Raw genomic sequence first — 22,772 nt, 5'->3', positions numbered from 1 at the left:
GTTCCTTCCTGTTCACCGATCGCGAGCAGATCCTCCTCCACCTTAACTCCATTCTCAGGAACACACCTGAATTCATGCCGTAACGACAGCGTCTCCTCCACGCTAGGCTGAGAAGCCATCGCGCACACCACGCCTTCCAAACCCCAGGAAACTAAAACTCGGCCCTCTTCCACCCTAACTTTGAAAAAAACAGTGAGTACCGGTAAAACATACAGTGCATTAACCTTCCACCATAGAAAAGAAGAATTTAAAGAAAGACCAAGGAGAGAATCAAGAAAATAACTTAGGACAGAGCCCTCCAAACCAAACACTCAAACTCCAAAAAACTCCCAGCATGCACTGTGTGAGAGAGAGAATCTGAAGTCAAATGTCTACTGTTTGCTGATGATCTGGTGCTTCTGTCACCAACCAAGGAGGGCCTACAACAGAACCTAGATCTTCTGCACATATTCTGCTAGACCTGGGCCCTGGCAGTAAATCTCAGTAAGACCAAAATAATGGTGTTCCAAAAAAGGTCCAGTCGCCTGAACCACAAATACAAATATCATTGAGATACCGTTGCCCTAGAGCACACAAAAACAATGCATACCTTGGCCTAAACATCAGCGCCACAGGTAACTTCCACAAAGCTGTGAACGAGGCAAGAAGGGCCTTCTATGTTTAAAAAAAATAAAAATATTTATCCATTATTTTACCAGGCAAGTTGACTGAGAACACATTGTCATTTACAGCAACAACCTGGGGAATAGTTATCGGGGAGAGGAGGGGCATGAATGAGCCAATCATAAACGGGGGATTATTAGGTGACCGTGATGGTTTTGAGGGCCAGATTGGGAATTTAGCCAGGACACCGGGGTTAACACCCCTACTCATACAATAAGTGCCATGGGATCTTTAATGACCTCAGAGAGTCAGGACACCCGTTTAACGTCCCATCCAAAAGACAGCACCCTACACAGGGAAGTGTCCCCAATCACTGCCCTGGGGAATTGGGATATTATTTAGACCAGAGGAAAGAGTACCTCCTACTGGCTTCAGAAGCAAGCCAGCAGTGGTATGCAGGGTAGTATGCTGCTGCCATCAAAAGGAACATGAAATTCGACATACCAATTAGGATCTGGCTGAAAATACTTAAATCAGTTATAGAACCCATTGCCCTTTATGGTTGTGAGGTCTGGGGTCCGCTCACCAACCAAGAATTCACAAGATGGTACAAACACCAAATTGAGACTGCATGCAGAATTCTGCAAAAATATCCTCTGTATATCAGCATAAAACACCAAATAATGCATGCAGAGCAGAATTAGGCCGATACCCGCTAATTATCAAATTCCAGAAAAGAGCCGTTAAATTGTACAACAACCTAAAAGGAAGAGATTCCCATACCTTACATATCAAAGCCATAACCTACAGAGAGATGAATCTGGAGAAGAGTCCCCTAAGCAAGCTGGTCCTGGGGCTCTGTTCACAAACACAAACAGACCCCACAGAGTCCCAAGACAGCAACACAATTAGACCCAACCAAATCACAAGAAAAAAAAAGTAAATTACTTGACACAATGAAAGAATCAACAAAAAAACTGAGCAAACTAGAATGCTATTTGGCCCTAAACAGAGAGTACACAGTGGCAGAATACCTGGCCACTGTGTCTGACCCAAACTTAAGTAAAGCTTTGACTATGTACAGACTCAGTGAGCTTAGCCTTGCTATTGAGAAAGGCTGCAGTAGGCAGACCTGGCTCTCAAGAGAAGACAGGCTATGTGCACACTGCCCACAAAATGAGGTGGAAACTGAGCTGCACTTCCTAACCTCCTGCCCAATGTATGACCATATTAGAGACACATATTTCCCTCAGATTACACAGACCCACAAAGAATTCGAAAACAAACCTGATTTTGATAAACTCCTATATCTACTGGATGAAATACCACGGTTTGCCATCACAGCAGCAAGATTTGTGACCTGTTGCAACAAGAAAAGGGCAACCAGTGAAGAACAAACACATATTTTCTCTTTTGTACTTTAACCATTTGGACATCGTTACAACACTGTATATATACAGTTGAAGTCGGAAGTTTACATACACTTAGGTTGGAGTCATTAAAACTCGTTTTTCAACAACTCCACAAATTTCTTGTTAACAAACTATAGTTTTGGTAAGTTGGTTAGGACATCTACTTTTTGCATGACACAAGGCATTTTTCCAACAATTGTTTACAAACATATTATTTCACTTATAATTCACTGTATCACAATTCCAGTGGGTCAGAAGTTTACATACACAAATTTGACTATGCCTTTAAACCGCTTGGAAAATACCATGATGTCATGGCTTTAGAAGCTTCAGATAGGCTAATTGACATCATTTGAGTCAATTTGAGGTGTACCTGTGAATGTATTTCAAGCTCTACCTTCAAACTCTTTGCTTGACATCATGGGAAAATTAAAATAAATCAGCCAAGACCTCAGAAAGAAATTGTGGACCTCCACAAGTCTGGTTCATCCTTGGGAGCAATTTCCAAATGCCTGAAGGAACCACGGTCATCTGTACAAACAATAGTAGGCAAGTATAAACACCATGGGACCACACAGCCATCATACCCCTCAGGAAGGAGGCGCGTTCTGTCTCCTAGAGATGAATGTACTTTGGTGCAAAACATGCAAATCGGTCCCAGATCAACAGCGAAGGACCTTGTGAAGATGTTGGAGAAAACAGGTACAAAGTATCTATATCCACAGTAAAACGAGTCCTATATCGACATAACCTGAAAGGCCACTCAGCAAGGAAGAAACCACTGCTCCAAAACCGGCATACAAAAGCCAGACTACAGTTTGCAACTGCACATGAGGACAAAGATCGTACTTTTTGGAGAAATGTCTCCTGGTCTGATGAAACAAAAATAGAACTGTTTGGCCATAATGACCATCGTTATGTTTGGAGGAAAAAGGGGGAAGCTTGCAAGCCGAAGAACACCATCCCAACTGTGAAGCATGTGGGTGGCAGCATCATGTTGTGGGGGTGCTTTGCTGCAGGAGGGACTGGATGGAGGGACTGGATGGCATCATCAGGGAGGAAAAGTATGTGGATATATTGAAGCAACATCTCAAGACATCAGTCAGGAAGTTAAAGCTTGGTCGCAAATGGGTCTTCCAAATGGACAATGACCCCAAGCATACTTCCAAAGTTGTGGCAAAATGGCATAAGGACAACAAAGTCTAGGTATTAGAGTGGCCATCACAAAGCCCTGACCTCAATCCTATTGAAAACATGTGGGCAGAAATGAAAAAGCGTGTGCGAGCAAGGAGACCTACAAACCTGACTCAGTTACACCAGCTCTGTCAGGAGGAATGAGCCAAAATTCACCCAACTTATTGTGGGAAGCTTGTGGAAGGCTACCCGAAACATTTGACCCAAGTTAATCAATTTAAAGGCAATTCTACCAAATACTAATTGAGTGTATGTAAACTTCTGACCCACTGGGAATGTGATGAAAGAAATGAAAGCTGAAATAAATAATTATCTCTGCTGTTATTCTGACATTTCACTTTCTAAAAATAACGTGGTGATCCTAACTGACCTAAAACAGGGGATTTTTACTAGGATTAAATGTCAGGAATTGTGAAAAACTGAGTTTAAATATGTTTGGCTAAGGTATATGTAAACCTCCGACTTCATCTGTACATAATATGACATTTGTAATGTCTTTATTCTTTTGGAACTTCTGTGACTAATGTTTAATGTTCATTTTTATTGTTTATTTCACTTTGGTATATTATCTACTTCACTTGCTTTGGCAATCTTAACATGTGTTTCTCATGCCAGTAAAGCCCATTGAATTGGAGGGAGGGAGGGAGAGATATGACCTGTCTATACAGAACGCTGCATAAATCCTCATGTCTCCAGTTCTCTGTCAGACTCCTCAGATCTCTTGACATACACACAACGGGAGAACAGTGTGTGTGTAATTATGGGAAGGCACAATTCATTTAGGAAAATCATTTAACTCATCTCTGTCCTTCTCCCTTCCTCTCATGCTCTCTCTCTCTCTCTTCATTTGGAAAGGAATGCACTGTGGCCTCTCGCTAACATCCACTTGTTTTCTCTTTTTATTCCAAAAGGAATGCTACTCCTCACCTCTTTCTCTGCATCTAGTGTACAGTGCCATGTGTGTGTTTTGTGGATTAGGGGGAAATCCATATTGCATATTTGGGTATTACACTGGCTATTATTTTAATGAGCTCTGCCCCCAAACAAGACCACATTTGGTTGGTCCGGACCAGACCAAATCTGAACCAATCATAGACATCTATGTTTCACAAGTTTGCACATCAAATTACAGTACAGTAGAGCTCAGTAGAGTAGAGTACAGTACATTACAGAACAGTAGAATATAGTGGAGTATAGTTCAGTACAGAACAGTAGAGTTCAGTACAGTATAATCAACCCTACTGTGCTCTACAGTGTACTGTACTTAACGTTACACGACTCTATTCTACTCTACTGAATTATAGTCTTCTTGTTTTTACTATAGAATACTCTACTGTGCTCTACTGTACTGTAATGTACTCAACTATCCTTTGCTTTACTGTACTGTGCTGTACTCTGTGCTCTACTGTAATGTACTGTACTCTACTGTGCTGTACAAATTTGGACCGGACCAAATCTGAACCAAACATGGTCATCTATGTTTAGGCCAAATGAAGGTCGGTCCAGACGTCTGTGAACATTGAAATCAAGGCTGGTCCGAAGTATATGGACTTTTAAATCGAGGCCAGGGCGGACTCACCAAATTTAAACAACTTTTATTCATAAATGGACGTCCAGTGTCCCGTCAGTGCTCAGTGGGAATGCTGCTTACTTACAGTAAATGGAAAGAGAGGGGGCTCATGGGTAGGTGTCAGTAAGAGCAGGGACCGGTGGCATTAATTGCGAGAGAGAGAAGAGAGGGAGGGGATGTCCAGACATTTCAAACTCTTACTTTGACCACCAGATGACAGAAAGTCCTAGCAGGTGACCCAACTGTGGTTTGTGATTTCTATGATTTCCCATTGGTGCCAATTCAATTGCAGAAATTCCGTTACAGATTATTTCAGGAATTCTGTTAATTTATTTATCACTTAATAATTCATTAAAAATAATCTGTAAGTAATTAATAGGTCTACTTTTACTTGTTACTTTTGTGAACTTTCATTATCTTCAAGATATGTGGGTTTTTGGTAACATAATCTCAAGGCATAAGGCAAGGTTTCTTAAACTTACAGAAGGCAGAATCATTTCTCCAAAACTAAGTAATAGTGTTGGTATTAGTTGACAGGGTCTTTACTTCAGCGTTATTGTGTTTTAAAGCATGTCTAAATCCTGTTAAGACTTTTTCTGGTAGATGTTTCATAAGACCCCTTTTCCATTTGTTTGACAAGATATCAAAGCCTTTACTTATTCAACATTTTTGGGATGGAAAATGATTGAAAAAATTACATATGCCTTCATTTCTCCAAAATGTAATTTGAGACCCAATTTGTCATGCTCCTATGAACTTCGCATGTTGGTGCTCATGGATCCTCGTACATGGAAATAACCTTGACTATATAGCTAGAATGGTTTTGGCTGTGTGAGTGTGCAGAGATGTTTCTAGGATTTGAGGACATTTGTGGCCCAGAAGAAGGAAATCTGGTGCACTTTGAGATGAACATTGACAGATTAAATCTACTAAGAATGTACTTTTTATTTTTTTTAAATACAAGAACACACTCATGTCAATTCTCTTAAAAAGCCAATACATTATAAATACAATACAAGACATTCCGGTAACTTGCCCCTTCCCAACTGCCACAGCAGACACTGCCAGTTTTCAGTTACAGTAGCTACTGTGGGTGTCTCTACTCTGGAACAAATAGGCCTACATCTACAGCATACTGCCAAACCCCCATACCACTCAACAACTTCAAACATGGACTCTGACCTGTCCAATGAGCTAAGCAGGTTAAAGAATCCCACAGTTAGCAACATCTCTCATGCTCACACACACGTTTCTTCCGGCGCAGACAGAGATGGCCGCCTCGCTTCGCGTTCCTAGGAAACTATGCAGGATTTAGTTTTTCTACGTGTTATTTCTTACATTGGTACCCCAGGTAATCTTAGGTTTCATTACATACAGTCGGGAGGAACTACTGAAAATAAGAGCAACGTCAACTCACCATCATTAAATCAAATCAAATCAAATCAAATTACAACCAGGAATATGACTCTCCCATAGCGGATCCTGTGTTTTGCCTTCCACCCAGGACAATGGATTGGATCCCAGCCGGCGACCCTAAACAACGATGCCGTAAAAGGGGCAAACGAAGCGGTCTTCTGGTCAGGCTCCGGAGACGGGCACATCGCGCTCCACTCCCTAGCATACTACTCGCCAATGTCCAGTCTCTTGACAACAAGGTTGATGAAATCCGAGCAAGGGTAGCATTCCAGAGAGACATCAGAGACTATAATGTTCTTTGCTTCATGGAAACATCGCTCACTCGAGAGACGCTAACGGAGTCGGTGCAGCCAGCTGGTTTCTTCACGCATCGCACCGACAGAAACAAGCATCTTTCTGGTAAGAAGAGGGGCGGGGGGGGTGGTATGCCTTATGGTTAAAGAGAGGTGGTGTGATCATAACAACATACAGGAACTCAAGTCCTTCTGTTCACTTGATTTAGAATTCCTCACAATCAAATGTCGACCGCATTATCTACCAAGGGAATTCTCTTCGATTATAATCACAGCCGTATATATTCCCCCCCAAACAGACACATCGATGGCCCTGAATGAACTTTATTTGACTCTATGTAAACTGGAAACCACATATCCTGAGGCTGCATTCATTGTAGCTGGGGATTTTAACAAGGCTAATCTGAAAACAAGACTCCCTAAATTCTACCAGCATATCGATTGTGCTACCAGGGCTGGTAAAACCCTGGATCATTGTTATTCTAACTTCCGCGATGCATATAAGGCCCTCTCCCGCCCTCCTGACCACGACTCCATTTTGTTGCTTCCAGCCTACAGACAGAAACTAAAACAAGAAGCTCCCACACTCAGGTCTGTTCAACGCTGGTCCGACTAATCTGATTCCACGCTTCAAGACTGCTTCGATCGCGTGGATTGGGATATGTTCCCAATTGCGTCCAACAACAACATTGACGAATATGCTGATTCGGTGAGCGAGTTCATTAGAAAGTGCATCGGCGATGCTATACCCACAGCAACGATTAATACATTCCCAAACCAGAAACCGTGGATTGATGGCAGCATTCGCGCGAAACTGAAAGCGCGAACCTCTGCTTTCAACCAGGGCAAGTCCCCCAGAAACATGACCGAATACAAACATTGTAGCTATTCCCTCCGCAAGGCAATCAAACAAGCTAAGCATCAGTATAGAGACAAAGTAGAGTGTGAGAATGTGAGAATGCTATGTGAGAATGCTGTTCATCGACTATAGCTCAGCATTTAACACCATAGTACCCTCCAAACTCGTCATCAAGCTCGAGACCCTGGGTCTCGACCCCGCCCTGTGCAACTGGGTACTGGACTTCCTGACGGGCCGCCCCCAGGTGGTGAGGGTAGGTAACAACATCTCCACCCCGCTGATCCTCAACACTGGGGCCCCACAAGGGTGCGTTCTGAGCCCTCTCCTGTACTCCCTGTCCACCCACGACTGCGTGGCCATGCACGCCTCCAACTCAATCATCAAGTTTGCGGACGACACTACAGTGGTAGGCTTGATTACCAACAACGACGAGACGGCCTACAGGGAGGAGGTGAGGGCCCTTGGAGTGTGGTGTCAGGAAAATAACCTCGCACTCAAATTCGGCTTGTCACCAAAAGCACTCACAAACATCTACAGATGCAAAATCGAGAGCATCCTGTCGGGCTGTATCACCGCCTGGTACGGCAACTGCTCCGCCCACAACCGTAAGGCTCTCCAGAGGGTAGTGAGGTCTGCACAACGCATCACCGGGGGAAAACTACATGCCCTCCAGGACACCTTTACTACCCGATGTCACAGGAAGGCCATAAAGATCAAGGACAACAACCACCCGAGCCACTGCCTGTTCTCCCCGCTATCATCCAGAAGGCAAGGTCAATACAGGTGCATCAAAGCAGGGACCGAGAGACAGAAGCTGTTTTTCAATCTCAAGGCCATCAGACTGTTAAACAGCCACCACTAACATTGAGTGGTTGCTGCCAACATACTGACTCAACTCCAGCCACTTTAATAATGGAAATTAATGGAAATTGATGGAAATTGATGTAAAAATGTATCACTAGCCACTTTAAACAATGCCACTTAATATAACGTTTACATACCCTACATTACTCATCTCATATGGGGCGGCAGGGTAGCCTAGTGGTTAGAGCGTTGGACTAGTAACCGGAACTAGTAACCACTTTATGTTTATATACCCTACATTACTCACACTTCTGTGAAATCAAACTGTCCACTTAGGAAGCAACACTGATTGACAATAAATTCCACATGCTGTTGTGCAAATGGAATAGACAACAGGTGGAAATTATAGGCAATTAGCAAGACACCCCCAATAAAGGAGTGGTTCTGCAGTTGATAACCACAGACCACTTCTCAGTTCCTATGCTTCCTGGCTGACGTTTTGGTCACTTTTGAATGCTGGCGGTGCTTTCACTCTAGTGGTAGCATGAGACGGAGTCTACAACACACACAAGTGGCTCAGGTAGTGCAGCTCATCCAGGATGGCACATCAATGCAAGCTGTGGCAAGAAGGTTTGCTGTGTCTGTCAGCGCAGTGTCCAGAGCATGGAGGCGCTACCAGGAGACAGGCCAGTACATCAGGAGACGTGGAGGAGGCCGTAGGAGGGCAACAACCCAGCAGCAGGACCGCTACCTCCGCCTTTGTGCAAGGAGGAGCAGGAGGAGCACTGCCAGAGCCCTGCAAAATGACCTCCAGCAGGCCACAAATGTGCATGTATCTGCTCAAACGGTCAGAAACAGACTCCATGAAGGTGGTATGAGGGCCTGACGTCCACAGGTGGGGGTTGTGCTTACAGCCCAACACTGTGCAGGACGTTTGGCATTTGCCAGAGAACACCAAGATTGACACATTTGCGGGTTCCTCATAATGCAAGACAATGCTAGACCTCATGCTAGACCTCATGTGGCTGGAGTGTCAGCAGTTCCTGCAAGAGGAAGGCATTGATGCTATGGACTGGCCCGCCCGTTCTCCAGACCTGAATCCAATTGAGCACATCTGGGACATCATGTCTCGCTCCATCCACCAACGCCACGTTGCACAACAGACTGTCCAGGAGTTGGCGGATGCTTTAGTCCAGATCTGGGAGGAGATCCCTCAGGAGACCATCCTCCACCTCATCAGGAGCATGCCCAGGCGTTGTAGTGAAGTCATACAGGCATGTGGAGGCCAAACACACTACTGAGCCTCATTTTGACTTGTTTTAAGGACATTACATCAAAGTTGGATCAGCCTGTAGTGTGGTTTTCCACTTTAATTTTGAGTGATTCCAAATCCAGACCTCCATGGGTTGCTAAATTTGATTTCCAATGATCATTTTTGTGTGATTTTGTTGTCAGCACATTCAACTATGTAAAGAAAAGTATTTAATAAGAATATTTCATTCATTCAGATCTAGGATGTGTTATTTTAGTGTTCCCTTTATTTTTTTGAGCAGTGTATATACTGTACTCTATATCATCTACTGCATCTTGCCTATGCCGTTCTGTACCATCACTTATTCATATATCTTTATGTACATATTCTTTATCCCTTTACACTTGTGTGTATAAGGTAGTTGTTGTGGAATTGTTAGGTTAGATTACTCGTTGGTTATTACTGCATTGTCGGAACTAGAAGCACAAGCATTTCGCTACTCTCGCATTAACATCTGCTAACCATGTGTATGTGACAAATAACATTTGATTTGATTTTGATTTGAAAGTGGGATACCTAGTCAGTTGTACAACTGAATGTCTTCAACTGAAATGTGTCTTCCACATTTAACCCAACCCCTCTGAATCAGAGAGGTGCGGCTGGTTGCCTTAATCGATATCCACGGCGCCCAGGGAACAATGGTTAACTGTCTTGTTCAGGGTCAGAACTACGGTTACTAGCCCAACGCTCTAACGCTCTAGGCTACCTGCCGTCCCCACAACATACACTGAGTGTATAAAACATTAAGGACACCTTCCTACTATTGAGTTGCACTCCCACTCCCCCCATTTTGCCCTCAGAACAGACTAAATTTGTTGGGGCATGGACTCTGCAAGGTGTCGAAAGTGTTCCACAGTGATTCTGGCCCATGTTGACTGCTTCCCACAGTTGTATCAAGTTGGCTGGATGTCCTTTGGGTGGTGGACCATTCTTGATACACACGGGAAACTATTGAGCTTGAAAAAAATCACAAGCGTTGCAGTTCTTGACACAAACCGGTGCGCCTGGCACCTACTACCATACCCCGTTCAAAGTTACTTAAATATTTTGTCTTGCCCATCTACCCTCTGAATGGCACATATGCACAATCAATGTTTCAATTGCCTCAAAGGCTTAAAAATCCTTCTTTAATCTGTCTCTTCCCCTTCATCTACACTGATTGAAGTAGATTTAATAACTGACTTCAATAAGTGATCATAGCTTTCAGCTGGATTCACCTGTTCAATCTGTCATGGAAAGAGCAGGTGTCCTCAATGTTTTCTGCAATCAGTGTACATTTCAGTAAAATAAAATAATAACATGCCTATAATTGTTGTCAGACTCACAGCAGCGTACAAAGATTTGTGTGCTGTGTACAATGAAAGCAGGCCTGTCTGTAAGGGACATTGAAGCCACAACGTTTTGGTCCCAAGGCAGACACTGTGGTTGTCAAATGTTCACCAACGAGGGTTAGATAGCATTCTTTAGCATCAATTAGCATAGAATAGTGTCGCATAGCATCACATTGGATCACATCACATACGGTGCATTCGGAAAGTATTCAGAACTTTTGTCTTTTTCCACATTTTGTTACGTTACAGCCTTATGGTAACATTTTTTTATTTTATTTTAAATCCTCAGAAATCTACACACAGTACTCCATAATGACTAAACAAAAACAAGTTTTTAGATATTGTAGAAAAAATAAAAACAAATAATTTTTACGTAAGTATTCAGACCCCTATTAGACTCAAAATTGAGCTGAGGTGTATCCTGTTTACATGATCCTTGAGATATTTTTACAACTTGATTGGAGTCCACCTGTGCTAAATTGATTGATTGGACATGATTTGGAAATGCACACACCTGTCTATCTAAGGTTCCACAGTTGACAGTGCATGTCAGAGCAAAAGCCAAGGCATGAGGTTGAAGGAATTGTCCGTAGAGCTCCGAGACAGGATTGTGTTGAGGCACAGATCTGGGGAAGGTCCCCAAGAACACAGTTGCCATTCTTAATGACTCTTCCTAGAGATGGCCGCCCCGTCACACTTAGCAATCGGGGTAGAAGGGCCTTGCTCAGGGAGGTGACCAATAACCCGATGGTCACTCTGACAGAGGTCCTCTGTGGAAATGGGAGAAACTTCCAGAAGGATAACCATCTCTGCGGCACTCCAACAATCAGGCCTTCATGGTAGAGTGGCCAGACAGAAGCCACTCCTCAGTAAAAGGCACATGACAGTCCGCTTGGAGTTTGCCAAAAGGCACCTAAAGACTATCAGCCCATGAGAAACAAGATTCTCTGGTCTGATGAGACCAAGATTGAACTCTTTGGCCTGAATGCCAAGTGTCGCGTCTGGAGGAAACCTGGCACCATCCCTACGGTGAAGCATGGTGGTGGCAGCATCATGCTGTGGGGGTGTTTTTCAGCGGCAGGGACTCGGAGACTAGTCAGGTTCGAGGGAAAGATGAACGGAGCAAAGTACAGAGAGATCCTTGATGAAAACCTGCTCCAGAGCGCTCAGGACCTCAGACTGGTGCATAAGTTCACCTTCCAACAGAACAACGATCCAAAGCATACAGCCAAGATGCGCAGGAGTGGCTTTGGGACAAGTCTCTAAATGTCCTTGAGTGGCCCAACTTGAACCCGATCTAACATCTTTGGAGAGACCTGAAAATAGCTGTGCAGTGACACTCCCCATCCAACCTGACAGAGCTTGAGGGGATCTGCAGAGAAGAATGCGAGAAACTTCCAAATACAGGTGTGCCAAGCTTGTAGAGTCATATCCAAGAAGACTTGAGGTTGTTATCGCTGCCAAATGTGCTTTGCTGTTTTTGCTTTGTCATTATGGGGTATTGTGTGTAGTTTGATTAGGGGGAAAAAACGATTGAATCAATTTTAAAATAAGGCTGTAATGTAACAAAATGTGGAAAAAGTCAAGGGGTCTGAATACTTTCTGAATGCACTGTATACTGTAAGTATCACATCACTGTACTCATTTTCCCAATGGGGACTGTGTGTGGTTCCTAGTCTATTAAGACCAGTTTATTTTATAGTTAGATCATGAGGTCTAACCCCGTAGCCCTGCACATTCACTTGGCCAATACTACACGCACGCATGCATTGTGTGCACACACATTCACACACGCACGCACACACACACATACTTCTAAATGCATAGTAATTTCCTCCCTCGGTCAGTTCCTCTTAAGGCCACTTTGTTGGCTGTGTTGATGGATAGGTTGAAATTTGCCTAGTGTAAACAGATACTGTTTGCTTCTCTAACTTTCTCACTCACTCTCTCTCTCTCTCTCATTCTTTCTCCCCCTCCCCTCACTCCCTCCCTCTCTCACTTTCTCTCTCTCTCTTCCCCACTCTTCCCCCTCTCTCTTTCTGCCCCCACTCTCTCCCTCTCTCCATAGAACTGTGTATGTTAGATGTGATTCTGTGCCAGGATGAGAATGCGTTGCTGAGTTTCGAGGCGATCCGTAGCATCCACAAACTGATGGATGATGATGCGGATGGAACCGTGGACATGAGCGAGACAGACGGGGTGAGATACATGCACACATAACAATGCACACACACACACTGTACTCTCTCTGAAGGTCAGGGCCACATTGAAGCTCAAGGCTGTTTTTTCAAGAGGTGTCAGTTTCCTGGACACCATATGAGATGTAATCCAGCACTAGGGCAGGGAATTGCCAGGGGTCTCACGATACGATATATCAACAATACGTAGGTGCCGATATGATATGTATTGTGATTCTCATGATTCTATATGAATTGTGATTTGATACTGCGATTTTATTGCAATTTGATGTTCCAAACATATTGCTCACTATACGCTGTGTGTACAAAACATTACAAACACATGCTCTTTCCATGACGTAAACTGACCAGGTGAATCCAGGTGAAAGCTATGATCCCTTATTGATGTCACTTGTTAAATCCACTTCAATCAGTGTAGATGAAGGGGAGGAAACAGGTTAAAGAAGGATTTTAAACCTTGAGACAATTGAGACATGGATTGTGTATGTGTGCCATTCAGAGGGTGAATGGGCAAGACAAAGGATTTAAGTACCATTGAACGGGGTATGGTAGTAGGTGTCAGGCGCACCAGTTTGTGTCAAGAACTGCAACACTTCTGGGTTTTTCACACTCAACAGTTTCCTGTGTGTATCAAAAATGGTCCACCACCCAAAGGACATCCAGCCAACTTGACACAACAATGGGAAGCTTTGTTTCAACATGAGGCCAGCATCCCTGTGGAATGCTTTCGACACCTTGTGGTCCATGTCATGACAAATTGAGGCTGTTCTGAGGACAAAAGGGGGTGCAACTCAATATTAGGAAGGTGTTCTTAATGTTTTGTACACTCAGTTTCTCCAGGAGAAAGACAAGAGAAAGCATGAGAAGTGAGTTTTGATCAGTCATGGAAATAAAAGTGCTCAAAACAGGTTGGCTCACTATTTAAAAAGAAGATGGAGAAGAAGCTATAGGATTACATTTTTTTATTTAATTGACAGTTGGAATCAAAGTATTGATGTAATATCGGGCCATAATAATATTACGAAATGTAACTAGCGATTCCCCCCCTCCCTGTCCTTGTGTGTCCCTCCAAACCCTCTGGCAGTGCTCAGAACAGCTGTCTTGATCCTGTGTTTCTTGTGTGTGTGTGTGTGTGTGTGTGTGTGTGTCTGTGTGTTTCTCGTGTGTGTGTGTGTTTCTGTGTGTTTCTGTTTGTCTGCTTGTGTGGCTGAGGGTATGAACAGTTGTTCACAATGTTAGGCAAAACACATAGCTTACCCCAGCACCCGCAACACCAGCCTCATAATATTTATTACTGTTACAGTTTACTACTATAGTGTAGTATCGTAGTATACCCATTTTATTGTACCGCTGTGCCTCATACAGTAGCAATATGTATTTATGGTATGTAATTAAAACATTCTCACTCTCTGTTAGTTCCTGAGGGAGGATCTGAAGTACCATGACCCCAAAGGGAAACATAACAGTTTCCATGGAGCAGACCTTCTCATCAGTGTAGAGGACATGTGGAACGTATGGAGGGCCTCGGACGGTACGGAGGGAATGAGGGAGGGAGGGGGGTATCTGGGAGGGAGCGAGGGGTGAAGGGACTAAGATGGGATTGTGGAGGAGGGAGGATAAGCCTGAGATCATTCACACTGTCATAAATCCAGGTGTTTCTTGTTTGTCCATTGGGACAGTCAGTCCTCCAATAGGCTGTTTTGTGTCAGTCAGTGAGTGTGCAGTGCGTTGGGACAGCTGTTTGTGTTAGAGCAGATTAGCACGGTAGATACAGAGAGACAGAGTAGGACCCAGATAGACAGAGTTGCGTCCCAAATGGTACTCTATTCTCTATTTAATGCACTACTTTTGACCAGGGCCCACGGGGCTCTGTTCAAAAGTAGAGCACTATATAGGGAACAGGGTGCCATTTGGGAGAAAGCCAGAGATCAGCCAGTGCTCTTACTCAATTCATCTTTCTGTGTGTGTGTGTGTGTGTGTGTGTGTGTGTAGTGTACAACTGGACAGTGGAGGAGGTGGAGGACTGGCTCATACACTATGTGGAGCTCCCTCCGTATGTGGACATCTTCAAGAAGCACAATCTGGACGGAAGGGCCTTACCTAGGTAACACACACCCCTCATATAGACACACGGGTCGTTCTTGAATTGCGGGGGCATTTGCGTCCCTTTGCAACCATGAAAAACACTTTTCAATGACAAATAGTTGTTACACACACTGACTTGTATTCATGGATGCCAAGGGAAGCCAGGCTCCCCCCAAAAGTTTACCAATAAAAAAACATTCATTAATTCATATTTCATCTCTCTGTGTTTCATCATTTTCCTTTAATTCGTAAGAGGCTGAATGTATCTCACAGGAGAAAACATCAGAGCGAGCGAAACAGCGCCCCCCCCTGTCTCTCTAGGTGTAGACCATCTATCTGATACTGTCTGGTCCAAACAAGTATGACATTGTTGCTTCCTGTAGCATTGAAGGCAAGGGAAGCCAGCGAGCATCTGCCCTCCCTTGACAAAAAAAGTATAAAATAACGTTGAGCTCAACTGTGAAGGGTCCTGGCGCACCAAAATGTAGTGCAAAGGGAAGCCAGCTTGGATTTGGCGTCACTCCTATCAAATCCCATTGAGAGCATACGTCATTGACAGAAACACTTTAATTCTTGCATCTCGTTGTGTTGTGGCTAGCTAGCTAACTAAAATGGTCCCTTTCCTAAACTAGCCATGGATGGAGATTTTACTTAGTTCTCTGTACTGGCCAATGATTATAACGGTGATTCTGATCCAACCATTAATTCATACATTGTTGTGCCCCTGGCCTGAGAGGATGGAAGTTCAATGTGTAGCTAGATGTATAAGGCTAATGTTAACTAGCTAACGTTGACCCTGAATGGCAGTTAGGCTAGCGAGCAAGCATTTTAGCCAGTTAGCCTAGGACAACAAAAAATTAAAGCGTGTACTGTATCACAATGATAGACCGTTTCGTCAACATGAAAGAGAGGAGGATGGCATTGGCGTTTCTCTACAAGTAGGGTGAGTCAACATGTTTTTCTACTTGCAAGAACGCGCACGCACACACCCAGAAATCAGAACCATGTACGGCTATATCAAATCAAATTGTATTTGTCACATGCGCCGAATAAAACAGGTGTTGACCTTACAGTGAAATGCTTGCTTAAAATCCCTTAACCAACAATGCCGTTTTAAGAAAAATACCTACACATTTATTTTATAAAAGTAACAAATAATTAAAGAGCAATGCAAGTAGGCAATACAAGTAGTCTGGGTAGCCATTTGATTAGATGTTCAGTAGACTTGGGGGGTAGAAGCTGTGTATAAACTGTGTATAAGCTTCTTGGACATAGACTTGGCGCTCTGGTACTGTTTGCCGTGCGGTAGCAGAATGAACAGTTTATGACTAGGGCTGGTATAGAGGTCCTGGATGGCAGGAAGCTTGGCCCCAGTGATGTCCTGGGCCGTACACACTACCCTCTGTAGTGCCTTGTGGTTGGAGGCCGAACAGTTGCCATACCAGGCAGTGATGCAACCAGCCAGAATGCTCTCAATGTCAATGGTGCAGTTGTAGTACTTTTTGAGGATCTAAGGATCTTTTCAGTCTCCTGAGGGGGAATAGGTTTTGTCATGCCCTCTTCACGACTGTCTTGGTGTGCTTGGACCATGATAGTTTGTTGGCAATGTGGACACAAAGGAACTTGAAGCTCTCAACTTGCTTCACTGCAGCCTCGTCAATGAGAATGGGGATGTGCTCGGCCCTCCTTTTTCTGCAGTCCACAATCATCTCCTTTGTCTTGCTCACATTGAGGGAGAGGTTGTTGTCCTGACACCACACTTCCAGGTCTCTGACCTCCCCCCTATTGGCTGTCTCATCGTTGTCGATGATTCAAATTATATTTATACATCAGCTGATATCTCAAAGTGCTGTACAGAAACCCAGCCTAAAACCCCAAACAGCAAGCAATGCAGGTGTAGAAGCACGGTGGCTAGCAAAAACTCCCTAGAAAGGCCAGAACCGAGGAAGAAACCTAGAGAGGAACCAGGCGATGAGGGGTGGCCAGTCCTCTTCTGGCTGTGCCGGGTGGAGATTATAACAGAACATGGCCAAGATGTTCAAATGTTCATAGATGACCAGCAGGGTCAAATAATAATAATCACAGTGGTTGTCAAGGGTGCAACAGGTCAGCACCTCAGGAGTAAAGTCAGTTGGCTTTTCATAGCCGATCATTCAGAGTATCTCTAAGACTCCTGCTGTCTCTAGAGAGTTGAAAACAACAGGTCTGACAGGGCCAAACAGGCAGGATATAACCCCACCCACTTCGCCAAAGCACAGCCCCCACACCAGCAGAGGGATATCTTCAACCACCAACTTACCATCCTGTGACACGGCCGAGTACAGCCCACAAAGATCTCCGCCACGGCACAACCCAAGGCAGGGGCACCAACCCAGACCGGAAGATGACGTCAGTGACTCAACCCACTCAAGTGATGCACCCCCCCTAGGGATGGCATGGAAGAGCACCAGTAAGCCAGTGTCTCAGCCCCTGTAATAGGGTTAGAGGCAGAGAATCCCAGTAGAGAGAGGGGAACTGGCCAGGCAGAGACAGCAAGGGCGGTTCGTTGCTCCAGTGCCTTTCCGTTCACCTTCACACTCCTGGGCCAGACTACACTCAATCATAGGACCTACTGAAGAGAAGAGTCTTCAATAAAGACTTAAAGATTGAGACCGAGTCTGCGTCTCTCATATGGGTAGGCAGACCATTCCATAAAAATGGAGCTCTATAGGAGAAAGCCCTGCCTCCAGCTGTTTGTTTAGAAATTCTAGGGACAGTTAGGAGGCCTGTGTCTTGTAACCGTAGTGTTCGTGTAGGTATGTACGGCAGGACCAAATCTGAAAAATAGGTAAGAGCAAGCCCATGTAATGCTTTGTAGGTTAGCAATAAAAACCTTGAAATCAGCCCAAGCCTCAACAGGAAGCCAGTGTAGAGAGGCTAGCACTGGAGTAATATAATCAAATATGTTGGTTCTAGTTAAGATTCTAGCAGCCATGTTTAGCACTAACTGAAGGTTATTTAGTGCTTTATCCGGGTAGCCGGAAAGTAGAGCATTGCAGTAGTCTAACCTAGAAGTGACAAAAGCATGGATTAATTTTTCTGCATCATTTTTGGATGGAAAGTTTGTGATTTTTGCAATGTTACGTAGATGGAAAAAAGCTGTCCTTGAAACAGTCTTGATATGTTCGTCAAAAGGGAGATCAGGGTCCAGAGTAACGCCGAGGTCCTGTACGACCATCAAGATTAATTGTCAGATTCAACAGAAGATCTCTTTGTTTCTTGGGAACTAGAACAATTGTCTCTGTTTTGTCCGAGTTTAAAAGCAGAACATTTGCAGCCATTCACTTCCTTATGTCTGAAACACAGGCTTCCAGTGAGAGCAATTTTGGGGCTTCACCATGTTTCATCGAAATGTACAGCTGTGTGTCATCCACATAGTAGTGAAAGTTAACATTTATGTTTCCGAATGACATCACCAAGAGGTAAAATATATAGTGAAAGCAAAAGTGGTCCTAAAACGGAACCTTGTGGAACACCGGAATTTACAGTTGATTTGTCAGAGGACAAACAATCCACAGAGACAAACATATCTTTCTTATGTTTTTAGGGTCTGACTGTATCTAGGTTATTGCGCAAGGTTAAATTGAGTTCCTCAGTTAGGTGGTTAACTGATTTTGTACTCTGACGTCCTTGGGTAGGTGGAGGGAGTCTGGAAGGGCATCTAGGAATCTTTGGGTTGTCCGAGAATTTATAGCACAACTTTTGATGATCCTTTGTTGGGGTCTGAGCAGATTATTTGTTGCGATTGCAAATGGAATAAAATGGTGGTCCGATAGTCCAGGATTATGAGGAAAAACATTAAGATCCACAACATCTATTCCACGAGACAAAACTAGGTCCAGAGTATGACTGTGGCAATGAGTAGGTCCTGTGACATTTTGGACAAAACCCACTGAGTCGATGATGGCTCCGAAAGCCTTTTGGAGTGGGTCTGTGGACTTTTCCATGTGAATATTAAAGTCACCAAAAATGTGAATATTATCTGCCATGACTATAAGGTCTGATAGGAATTTAGGGAACTCAGTGAGGAACGCTGTATATGGCCCAGGAGGTCTGTAAGCAGTCGATATAAAAAGTGATTGAGTAGGCTGCAAAGATTTCATGACTTGAAGCTCAAAAGACGAAAACATTGTTTTTTAAAAATGAACTAAATTGTTAGATAATCAAATCAAATAGTACTTATCACATGCGCCGAATACAACAGCTGTATTACTGTGAAATGCTTACTTACAAGCCCTTAACCAACAGAAGATTTTAAGAAAATAACTAAGAAACCGTAAGAGAGAAGAATAACAAATAATTAAAGAGCAGCAGTAAATAACAATAGCAGGGCTATATACAGGGGGTACCGGTACAGAGTCAATGTGCGGGTGCACCAGTGTTGAGCTAATTGAGGGAATATGTACATGTAGTTGGAGTTATTAAAGTGACTGCATAGATAATAACAGAGAGTAGCAGCAGTGTAGAATATGGGGGGGGGGCAATGCAAATAGTCTGGGTATCCATTTGATTAGCTGTTCAGGAGTCTTATTTCTTGGGGTAGAAGCTGTTAAGAAGCCTCTTGGACCTAGACTTGGCTCTCCAGTACTGCTTGCCGTGCGGTAGCAGAGAAAACAGTCTATGACTAGGGTGGCTGGAGTCTTGGGATAATTTTTTGGGGCCTTCCTTTTGACACCCCCTGGTATAGAGGTCCTGGATGGCAGGAAGCTTGGCACCAGTGATGTACTGGGCCCTACGCACTACCCTCTGTAGTGCCTTGTGGTCTGAGGCCGAGCAGTTGCCATAGACGTTCTCTTTTCCGTCTCATCCTTTCCCACCAAATGAAGATTATGGTTAGGAATTATTTCCAAATAATATAAAAAGTGCAAAATTGACAAATGTACAGAAAGATCAGTGTGAAGGCCAAATTACAGAGGAAGAACTTTTTGAGGCTATTAAATCCTTTCAGTCTGGAAAACCCCCAGGGCTTGATGGCATACCGGTAGAAGTATATAAAGTTTTTTTTATAATAAAAGCTCCATTGTTAGATTGTTTTAACTACTCCTGTAGAAATGGTAGTCTGTCTGGTACACAGCAGGAAGGTCTAATTTCTCTATTATTAAAACAAGAGCCAGATGGCAAATATAAAGACCCAGTCTATCTAAAACACTGGAGGCCCCTTACACTTCAATGTTGTGATTAAAAAATACTAGCAAAATGCATAGCACTCAGAATGAAAAGGGTTTTACCAGGTATTGTTCATCCTGATCAGACAGGTTTTTTACATGGACGATACATTGGAGATAATATACGACAATTACTAGAAATAATAGAACATCATGAAACATAGAAGAAACCAGGAATGGTATTTATATCAGATTTTGAAAAGGCATTTGATAAAGTAAGACTGGATTTTATTTATAATGCCTGATTTTTTTCAATTTAGGTAATTCTCTTATAAAATGGGTAAAAAAATAATGTATAGCAACCCCAGGTGTAAAATTGTAAATGATGGCTACTTCTCAGAGAGTTTTGAATTGTCAAGAGGAGTTAAACATGGTTGTCCGCTGTCACCATATCTATTCATTATGGCCATCGAAATGCTAGCTATTAAAATCAGATCCAATAACAACATTAGAGGATTAGAAATCCAAGGCTTAAAAACCAAGGTGTCCATGTATGCCAATGACTCAAGTTTTATATTAAGTCCGCAAGCTAGGTCCCTGCCATGTTTCATTGAAGATCGAGATAACTTTTCTGTACTCTGTAGACTAAAACCAAATTATGATAAGTATACAATATTCCGTATTGGATCCTTAAAAAATAGAACTTTTACATTACCCTGCAGTTTACCTATAAAATGGGCTGATGGTGAAGTAGACATACTCGGTATTCATATCACAAAATATATAAATAAGCTCTCCACAATGAATTTCAATAGAAAACTTGTAAAAATAGACAAGATCCTGCAACCATGGAGAGGTAAATACCTGTCTATTTATGGAAAAATTGCCCTGATTATCTCCTTAGTCGTATATCTTGGTTTGCTCACTTACTTATGGCTCTGCCTACTCCTGATGATTCGTTTTTCAAATCATATGAGCAAAAATATTTAGCTTTATCTGGGACACAAAACCAGACAAAATAAAACATGCCTATCTATATAATGAATATGAATTGGGTGGGTTGAGATGATTAAATATAAAAGCACTAAACCTCTCTCTAAAGCTTCTTTAATTGAAATGTTTTATTTGAACCCTAAATAGTTCTCAAGTAGATTACTAAGAAAAGCTCATCCATTGTTTAAAAAATTGCCTTGGTGCAGATTGCCATGTCTCGTTTTTGATGAATTGAAAATGATACTTTTTTCAAAGTATCTCTCTTTTTCAAACAAGCATCGCAGAGATGGCTACAATTTCAATTTCATCCCCCTGAAAAGATAGAAAAAATATTACAACAAATATTATGTCTGGACTCAAATGTGCTGGTTGATAAAATACCTGCATTTATGGGAAAGATGTTTGAAAGGGTATTTTGTTCATAAATGATATTGTAAATTGGAATGGTAGAGTTATGTCCTTCATGGAGTTATCAGAATTGTACAGGAAGGTCTGCTCAATCCAAGAGAACAACCAATTGATTACAGCATTACCCCAAAAATGGAGGAGGCAGGTGGCAGCGGGAGGAGGTAGGGAACTGGTCTGTCTGCCCAATATACAGGATCAAAACTGATGTATAAAAATAGCACAAATAGGAAAGTATACCAGTTTCATTTGAGGACCAGGATGTTGACAACTGTGCCATACAGATTGCAAAATAGTTGGGAGGAGATTTTTGATGTACCGATTCCATGGTACAGGGTGTATGAGTTGATATATAAAACAACGCAAGATTCAAGACTTCGTGCTTTTCAGCTAAAATTATTATATAGAATTCCTGCCACCAACAAAATGTTAAATATTTGGGGCATAAAATCATCGAAGCTCTGCAGATTTTGTTGTGAGGATACAGAATCAATAGACCGTTTATTTTGGTATTGCCCTCTGGTCTCAGGTTCAGGAATGGCTGAAAATGCATAGCATTGATCTAAAATTGACCCTAGAAATAGTACTGTTCGGAGATCTGGAGAGACCGGGTCAGTCAATTACTAATATACTAATACTCTTAGTAAAAGTATTTATCTTCAACTCTCAATCTGTGGATTCTATTTGATTAGATAGATTTAAATTGTACGTTAAACAACATAGTTGAATGATATTTGTTGCGTAGAAGAGATAGAGATAGATGGGATGGGCTGAGGGAAAATGAGAGTTGGCATGTGGAACTGGAGACAAGTGGGAGTGGAGTTGCTGTGTGGGAGATAGAATGATGGTCAAAGTTTTTATTTTTTAAAGTCAAAATAAAGATAATAAAAAGTACATTTGAATGACACTAAGTGGCAGTGTTTTTACAACTAATGCCGGTTTGCCTGAGGCTGATGCCGTGTAGGTGTTTTTACACATGCATATACACACACTCTCATTCAAATAAACACATACAAGAACACACACATACAAGTAATAGTGCCAGACATTTCGAATATTTAATAAATAAATAAAACCATTTAAAAAATATATATATATTTAGTTTTGGCAAGTCGGTTAGGACATCTACTCTGTGCATGACACAAGTAATCGC

At 42.8% G+C, this 22,772-nt stretch overlaps 1 protein-coding gene across 6 annotated transcripts in view; it reads left to right on the top strand.

The window, feature by feature from the left end:
- The window catches only part of LOC112216736 (stromal interaction molecule 1), a 98,843-nt gene that overhangs the window by 17,234 nt on the left and 58,837 nt on the right, over positions 1 to 22,772 (top strand). For all 6 annotated transcript variants that reach the window (XR_006079197.1, XM_024376773.2, XM_024376774.2 and 3 more), the window contains exons 3-5: positions 12,863 to 12,993; positions 14,409 to 14,523; positions 14,985 to 15,096. Coding sequence is in view for 5 of the 6 variants with exons in the window: in XM_024376773.2 (XP_024232541.1) it covers positions 12,863 to 12,993; positions 14,409 to 14,523; positions 14,985 to 15,096 (358 nt within the window). In the remaining variant the exon portion in view is untranslated. The remainder of the gene's footprint in view (positions 1 to 12,862; positions 12,994 to 14,408; positions 14,524 to 14,984; positions 15,097 to 22,772) is intronic.

The sequence above is a fragment of the Oncorhynchus tshawytscha genome, linkage group LG17 (assembly GCF_018296145.1).
Source record: "Oncorhynchus tshawytscha isolate Ot180627B linkage group LG17, Otsh_v2.0, whole genome shotgun sequence".
NCBI classification, from domain to species: domain Eukaryota; kingdom Metazoa; phylum Chordata; class Actinopteri; order Salmoniformes; family Salmonidae; genus Oncorhynchus; species Oncorhynchus tshawytscha.
Note: the sequence above shows the minus strand (reverse complement) of the source record. Positions and strands in the feature narration are given on the sequence as shown.